At 33.7% G+C, this 8,993-nt stretch overlaps 1 protein-coding gene across 2 annotated transcripts; it reads right to left on the bottom strand.

The window, feature by feature from the left end:
* Positions 1-4,387: 4,387 nt before the first annotated feature.
* LOC140767992 (cytochrome c) lies at positions 4,388-7,748 on the bottom strand. 2 transcript variants are annotated; one of them, XM_073108062.1, is made up of 4 exons: positions 7,535-7,748; positions 6,861-6,994; positions 6,333-6,336; positions 4,388-4,746 (listed from the first exon to the last, which is right to left on the bottom strand). In XM_073108062.1, the coding sequence occupies exons 1-4, from the start codon at positions 7,644-7,646 to the stop codon at positions 4,688-4,690; spliced, it is 309 nt and encodes a 102-aa protein (XP_072964163.1). In that variant the 5' UTR covers positions 7,647-7,748; the 3' UTR covers positions 4,388-4,687. The 2 variants fall into 2 exon arrangements, with proteins under 2 accessions (XP_072964163.1, XP_072964162.1); XM_073108061.1 differs by lacking the exon at positions 6,333-6,336 and having other exon boundaries at positions 7,535-7,743.
* Between the last annotated feature and the right edge of the window lie 1,245 nt (positions 7,749-8,993).

Here is an 8,993-nt window from a genome sequence, read left to right as displayed (position 1 = left end):
TATAGCTATTTTATTTTAGCTCCTCTTGTTATTTACCTTTGGGGTGTCGAGCTATAAGCTTGGATAGAGATACAAGTTCCAGACATGATATGATAATATGTTGATATGGAAAATCTTGAAAAACAATGATACGGTACTTTTAGAATGCTTAGCTCATATATATTTGTGCAAGTACCAAGTGCACTAATATATATATATATAGACTTGCACCTTTTTCAGATGAGGACTTGTATATTATTGTCAGGTATGATAGTTTATATTACAGAGACCTCCAATTTTATCTGTAAAAACGAACTATCATTCATAACAAATTATATAGTATATTGATAACTTAGATGTAAGATAAGCAAGTAATTTTGATTTGTAGATCATAAGAAATTGATATTGTAACAAAATTTCCTAATTAGGCCTCTTGGAAATGCATAAACCATGCCTCTGTTCACAAATAAAACCTTCTAGATATGATAGGAAATGAAAGGTAATACTCCCCACTTGCACTCATTGGTTGGATAGTTGGATATTAGTTGGAATTGTGGTAATCTCAAAGAAGTAGAAGCATCTGTAACATTAATTCTTCTTTTTTTAAAAATTGATATTTTAAGGAAGTGTCCAACATGAATGTCAAGGGTATGAAAGTATCCGTGCTTCCTAGGGTATGGCCTATTATCACAGTATTCTTTTATAAGTTCTGTTTGGTTATGGAATAAACATAAGTTTATTCTAATATAGCGATGTCTATACTAGTTATTCTAATAAGTTTATTAATGTAGTTTATTCTAATAAGTTTATTAATGTAGTGATGTCTATACTAATTTAGTATTCAAACAACAGTTTATCTGAATACTAGTTTACTAATACTTATTTATCTCTCATCTCCTTTTCCATTCAATATTTTATAGTTATCAACAAAATCTAATTATTATTTTGCTTTTGAAAAAACATTCATTTTAATAATTCTCTTCCTCCCTTTGTCTCTTTCTTATTGCTTCTCTCTTCATCTATCCACTGGAAAGGATATTTTGGTTATTTATCAAAATATCTTCTAAATTTATTAATCTTTATGCGACAAAAGTGTGTTTATTACATCCCTATCGGTTTACAATCTAATACTATAATAGATTAGACCAGTATGAGCTTTCTTCTGCAAGTTTATAAAATAAATATCACTAAGCTAGTTTGGAAGTGATTTTATAACCTAATTCTTCGTAAAGTGTACAATTTGCCCCTTATTCTGTCAATTGTCACCATTTGGTGTAACAGTTCGTGTTGTCAGGTTCCCTCAGGTTATGTTTAGATGGTTTGAGGTGCAAATTATGCACTTTTATTATTTAAGGTACAGTAGGATATCAACTCAATTCAGGAGATAAAATATAGTTTAGCCTTAATTCTTATTGATAAGTTTGTCACTATAGAAATGGATAGTAGCAAACAGGCGTGCTTCTCTTCTTTTGTTGTAAACAGTTTGTCTCTAATATTTCTGGTATCTAGTTCTGGAATGGGAAACTAGGAGTACAGCTAAACAGTAGCAGTTATATTTTACTTTTGTGCAGCACAAAGAGTATATGTTTTTGTACAAGCTTCACGTTACCGATTGTTTGATAACATTCCCTATCCCTAGTTTTATTCACTAGCTTTGAACTGTTAGCTAAACAATTTTTATAGCCCTCATATTGATCCTTATTTCTGGGTGATATAAGGTATAGGCGGACGACATGTAAGTCAATGCATGTCCTCTTCTTTTTCTTTTTCTTTCTCTTTTGTGAGAAAAAACATAAACAGAGCCAGAGTACCTGATCGTATGTCCGTTCGATCACAGGTTCAAGTTAAGATTACCAGGTGCAGCTAAATTATGTTAAACAGTTAAAATTTAGATATCATAGGTAGAACCAGGCTTGCAAGACCCTGGATCTCTATGTGCGAATGTTAAGACGAGGTACAATATGATGTGCTGAACTGTCGGCAATAATGTTTTTGTTTCGCAATCAATGCTAGAAGAGCTTTTTCCATGGTCTTGCAAAATTGATCCAATAGCATCACTTATGTTCACCAACAAATAACTAAACTGTAAACTTGAGCTAAGAGTCTGTCCCTGAGCCATTTGATTGCTCTGCGCTGGTCTTAGTTCCGCTAGAGTTACAGTTGCATTCTCATCCTCTTTTCTTGAGAGCTTCACTTTGCCGTTTGGTGTCTTCCTCCTCTCTCCTCTCTTAGCTCTAAGTAGCTAGGAAAGGGAATTCCCTTTCTGCCATTCTAGAGAGCCCTCCACCCTGTTAACAATTTCTTCTCTTTTCCTCTCTCCTCTTGTCTACTTCTCTTTCCTCACTCTGCTGTTATTGCCCTCGTTGCCATCCTTTTCCCCTCTACATCCTTTTCCTCTGCTGACGCCCCTCTACACCCCTCTCCCATAGCCAAACCTTCTCCAAACCCGCATATTTGCCTGCATTGCCTAGTTACTTACCTCGATTTTGGCCTTGTTGATGGTGTCACTTCTCCATTGTTGCCACTAGAGGTGGTTCGTCGGCGTGGGCCAAGAATAGGTCTGAAACTCTACCACAAGATATCTCCATCTCATTGAGGAAATGATGCTTTTCAATTGATTGCCTCTAATGGAAGACTTGCCGGATTTACGGTGAACCTAAGCTCTGATACCAAGTTGGGACACACAAATCGTGTTTATCACGTGGGTTTGAATCTCCCATGTGGTGTTTCACATGATTTATTAGTAAAATGTTTCCATAAGGTACACAAAAGAAAGGTTTTATACCATAAATATTTCCAAGCAAAAATATAAGCTCGGTTACAAATTTCACAGGCCACAAGAAGCTTTTAAAAATACTGTCTAAGATACATCTCAAATCATAAAACCCTCGTAAGGGCTAGATCCAACTAACAAAACGAGATAAACTCTAACATGTAGAAGCAGCTACTCCTCACTACTCGTATTTGCTTTCCCTAACTCCGAAATAATTCCACCAAAAGATGGTGAGCACACGGCCCAGCGAGTAAAATTTATATAATATACAACAATGTAATCGCAATTTGGATGTTCCAATACATGCCCGTAATTGCTGACAAATAAAATAAGCATCTCTGAAATGACTTACAATGAATTTCTTTGTAAATGCAAGTTATAGGAACTGTATTATATTAACCTTGACTATGCTAACTGCTTATTATATCAAAATAAACTTACACAAGTATAAGGTTAAGATACATATCTCCTGCTCATTTAGAATCTCAATAATTAGAATTCACATGTTTTATAAGTCTCAAATACTAGTTTTCATTATGTTCACATAGAATCATAGAGGATCAGATATCACTATGCTCCCGAGAGTCTTAGTCATGAATTATCATTACATGTTAATCGAGCTATCCACTATATAATTCACATATCCTCATACAGCTATTCATCACATCACAAATACATGCTCACTAATCAACTCATGCATCGAGGAGGAATATATACATCTAGTGGTAATGTCATTCGAACATATTTGGCAACGATGTATATAATTGGTTGTTTATAGCCATCAGAACCTAATCATGAATCTATATCTCTCTTCCTAAATCATCACCACCCATAGTGGAATAGTCAAGAGCCATCAGCTCATCAGTAGATGCCATGATCTTGCGTCGTCGGATACCGCCAGAGATATATCCTTATCTCACCTCTGATTTTGGGGAACAGTTTGTCCCTAACATCGGGCCGCTAAGAACTACCAATACACCCTCAATCTTTGTGCGTGACCCGTAGCTCCTTATTCCATAATAATATTTTTAACATTATAATAATCTCATTTTAAAATATAAATATTATTTAAATTAATTTAATTATTAAATTATATCTTATATTACACACTACTAAATGAGGCTACTGATTGAGCTGCCAGCTGGTGTTGCAATTTGTCTTATATTTGGGCTTGGTATAGTATAATTTCATGTTGCTATTAATGTCCACCGGCTAAATTGTAAGGCATGTTTAAACTATCTTATATTTTTTGTGTATAAGTTTATAAACATGAAGGAATAAAATATCTTGCATTCAAGCTTTTCCTATTAATATTAAAAAATCAACTATCGTCGTTTTCACTTATACTTTTCTACCTTTTTCTTTATCACATATAACACCCCTGAATAAAAGAGCTTTTTAATTTAGAGATCTACTGTTACTGTTTTTTCCTTTATTCAAAACATAATATATAATATATATTTTTAAGTTTAAAAGGTATACGATAGTTTATTCCGAACAAAACTTTAAAAAAGAAAATTAAACTAAACTGTGTCCTGTTAAAAGGCAGTCTATCTCACGTGGAGCACACGCTCACCGAGACTTTTTGACCATATTTCGACAGGCAGGAAGCACTTATAATACAATAAAAACCACTTGCAAACAAACAGTTCATTAACAGCTGGATGTAAAACAAAGTTGAATGGTAAGTTATCAATTGTTCCCAGATATGCCAACGTAGTATGCTACAGTCAAATGAATGCTCTTATGGGAATACCAATCTCCCTCAAGACAGCTGCCGCTTGAAGAACTCGTCAAGAAATAATATTGTTTCCACTGCCTTGCTTACAAGCAGGAGGAACCTTATAAACCTTTTATTAGCTATAAAAGAAGAGAAACAATCGTGATGACAAACGAACTTAAGGTGCTGTGGATTCTTTGAGATACGCGATAAGATCAGCACGCTCCTGCGGTTTCTTCAGACCTGGGAAGACCATCTTGGTGCCAGGAATGTACTGCAACAAAAAAAAATCAATCATCATATTAGGGAAAATTATGTGGATAAGATTACTTTCCATTCAGTTTGAGGAATATAATTTATCAGATTTTGAGAACAGATGGCTTCTTTACATCACAAAAACCATTGTGGAAGGAGTGGAGTATTACAATTATGATACAAAATGTACACGTGTGTGTGTGTGTGTGTGTACTTTTATACACTCAATAGCTATTGAAGGAGTGGAGTAGAGTGAAGAGGAGTGGAGTTTAAAATGACAATCAAATCTGAATACGCTGATCATCATATTCATAGAATGCAAACAGTACCCAGATATAGTCTTGAGGAGCTAAAGGAAGCTTGAATGTCAAGATAGTAAGTATCATCCAATCAAGTCAAGATAATCAAAATCACAAGATAAAGAAAATAATTCTTTTGAAAGTAAAATTAAAAGAATGAAAATTCATAAAAACTTGTAGCTAAGTACCTTGCACCAGGTCTTAGAGGTTCTATTCTTGTTCATCTACCACAGATAGATATGTTGGATGTATTCATATTTACTAGTGAGATTGGAAATATTCTCAATCTTCCCATTATTATTTCATTGACAAATATGCCATGCAGAATTTAGATTTTATAATTTATATGTATAAGCCACTATATCTTTTAAAAAACTTAAATGCCATGGAAAAGTTATAATATTCATAAATGCATTTATCTTAGTTTTTGAACAATAATTTCAGCAGTAGCTAAAACACCACCCCACTTATAGATTCCATCCTATCTTCTGACTCCTTGACTGCAATATGATGAGGGATGAGACAATAGGTGGGACAAGCAGATGGAAGAATGATGATAAAGCAATATAATTGTCAACAATGAAAATGCCATCATTGAGTAAAAGAACCAATGAACCATTAGATGGAAGGGCATAAGACATCTTCCTTGTCCGCCCAGCAAAAAGTATCTATATATGCATAGGTATATATGTGGTCATTCTAGTGCATGAGGCTCCCGAGAATGTGAGATATGGGGAGGGTAAGAAGTGAGCAATGAAGGATTGCTACCTCAAGTATTATCATTATGGCTATAAGACTCCAGTAAGGTACTATCTAAATCATTTTGAATTCATGCTATCTGCTTCCAAGTTCTAACTTCTAAGACACTATTTATCTCATATCCTTTAAGAACCTAAAAACATATAGTCTCCTAAGCATCTATAATCTTTCTAGGGTTTGAAACCAAGAAAAATGAGCAACTTCCATACTCTCAAAGGCAGAAGTGCAGTTCATTGCTATGCATTACCCCCAGACACCAAGCAACCGAGAAGATAATTTTCATTAACAAGGAAGACTGCAAACATTAGTATAGGTCCGAAGGGATCCATTAAAACATCAGAACTGAAAAAAGTTACCAATAATTCTATCGCCTTTAGATGAATGCTGCAAATACATGTAAAAATCAAAGATAGAAAGATTCCTCCGCATCCTTTCAAAAAAATTATTTGAGTTGTAAACATCTAATCCAAGTCAAGAAAGATGTGGTAGTCATACACGATGTATGAAATAAATACTACATTGGCGTATTTGGAAGGGTCAAAACTACTTACCTCGTAATTATCATGCTGGGTGTTCATCTAAGTCATTTCACTGAATATTATTTCTCTAATATAAATAAGAAAAGGAAAAAAAGAAAAGCCATCATCGTTCTTAGATCAACCAAAAACAATTAGGCAACAGAGAATGACTTCTCCACCATCACCTGATAATGACTAATAACCGGTAACCTTAACCTAACCATAGAAGATGACTAGTAACATTTGTCCAGTAGCATTAGAAAAGAAAATTTCAAATTTTGAGCGGCACAAACTCAAACAAGAGACTTCAGAGGGAAAATACACATAAAAAAAAAGTTGATAAATCAAGTATGGAGCTAGCATAGCATCAAACTTAGTGCTCCTACATACATACCATGCTAAATGATTGCATCAGTGAGTAAATAGGAAAGAAATTTGTATAAATAATCAAACAAATGCAGGAAAAAAGCATCTAAACCAACAGATCAGCACATCTGACAACATAGCGAGATAATTTAAAACAATACGGTAACAAAGTTATTTTAAAAAAAAAATACCTTCTTGGGATTGAGCAAGTAATCATACAATGCTTTCTCCTCCCAAATAACAGCCATGTTCTTGTTGGCAGCGGAATAGGAATAACCAGGGGTCGTACCAGATTGCCTCCCGAAAAGGCCATTCAGATTTGGTCCTATTCCCACCAAGGAAAGCAAGCTTGTAAACATTTATTTCTAAGATAATTACTAAAAAAGCCTTAACAGAATGCGTAAGTGAACAACTCATCCTTACAATCAGAAGAAGACACAAGAGCTAACTAGAGAAAACTACCAAAGCAACCGTTAGGAGAGACTCGATGTCATTCCAATCAAAGCATACCCAAGATAATTGATAATAACACCACTAAAAGAACCACAACAAAATCATCACCCATATTACTCATTTTAACGAAGAGGAACATCTCACATGCACATTAGTTTAAATCTAGATAAGCAATTGCAACACGTATAGCCATCCCAACTATAGGTCACAAAAGAAGATTAAATGATATAAATCATACACACACAAAAAAATCCAAACATTATCAATCTAAATGAAAAGGCAAAAGCAAATTTCACAACAACAATGACAGATACCAAGAAAGATCGAAAAAGATAGCGTATAACTAACCAAATACGCGAGAAAAAAAATTCCAAATAAATAGGCGAAAAAGGGGGAGGAGAGAGAGAGAGACCTTGCTTGTGGCCGGCGCCCTTGTCAACGGTGTGGCACTGCGCGCACTTCGTCTTAAAGATCTTCTCCCCGGCCTTTGAATTCCCCGGAGGAGCCTCCGCGAACGACGCCATTTTTGAGAGATTAGGGTTAGGGTTTGGTCGCGCACGCCGACGAAGACGGACCTTCCTCTATCTCGAAAGCCAAATGCTAAACGACTCGTTTAGGTATGGCGCAGCTAAAATTTCCAAAGCTCGCCTTTTTTTATAGTCAAGTCCAATTATTTCTTCAAATTTACAAATAGGACCTAAATAAATTTACACTTATTGAGAGTAGCTCTCCTTGGGAAATTAAATTAAATAATCTTATATATTACATAATATAAAATTATTTATACTCATTATTTTTTTAAGACTAAATCACCTTTTACCTATTACTTTTCTTAAGGCCAAAATACCCTTTATTCTCATAAAACGTTTGACACTTATATATCGTACTAATATTTCTTACATATCTAATATAGTAGTACTAAACTCACTCTTTTTTATTTTTTATCTTATTTTTTTTATAAATTTAATTAAATAAATATATGATATTAAAGTAATCTTTGAACTCTTTTAATTTCACTATTAATTCATCATTAATAATATATGAATCTCACATAAATCTCGGCTCGAAGTTAATGAAATACTGATGTTTAAATACAAGATATTTCCAGCAGCTCTTAGACCTTATTTTTTATGTCACTTAACATCCTTATAGTTCTACTCTATATGTAATTATCCAATTTACATTGCTGGATGTGATTTAAATTATAGTTAGGCTGCAGTTGGATTGTGTCATTTTGGAGTGTGGTGGCTTTGACTTAGTATGCTTTCTAGCACACATAGTACATAATATATATAGGAGTGTGTTTTGGGACTTAGAACTTTTAACAATTGCAACTAGGATAGTTGATTGGGCAGCCCATAGTTATATGTTATTAGGTAATTGGTATTAGAAAACAGCCCATAGATAGGACTTGCCCTAATGACTCTTAGATTTTGTAAATTTAAATATGTTTGGATTGTAATAGCCACACTCATATGAGCAGTTCAATATGGTCCATTCATAAATAAATTAAATTTATTTTACATCAACTAGTTAGGAAAGTAACTTTTTCTGTATATATATATATATTTTTTGTTGTTATTTTATGGTCCTTTCATCATTATTTTTCTTATTTTTATATTTTAGACATTACAAAATTTGAAAAAAAAATTAAAAGGAAATTTTAAAATCAAATAGACAAAATGAAAAGCTTATGATTTCACATAGATTATGACTCTTAAGTAAGTCGAATAACACTCTCCTCTTCTACCGAAAATATATATTTTGCATGATAAGTAGTATAATAAGTCAAATTACTATTTACTCCTGGTGTTTTCGCCCAATATCAACTGTCATTTTCTTTAAACTTAAATACTTAACCCTCAACCAAC

This window comes from Typha angustifolia, chromosome 10, assembly GCF_048772165.1.
Source record: "Typha angustifolia cultivar Huaian chromosome 10, ASM4877216v1, whole genome shotgun sequence".
NCBI classification, from domain to species: Eukaryota; Viridiplantae; Streptophyta; class Magnoliopsida; order Poales; family Typhaceae; genus Typha; species Typha angustifolia.
Note: the sequence above shows the minus strand (reverse complement) of the source record. Positions and strands in the feature narration are given on the sequence as shown.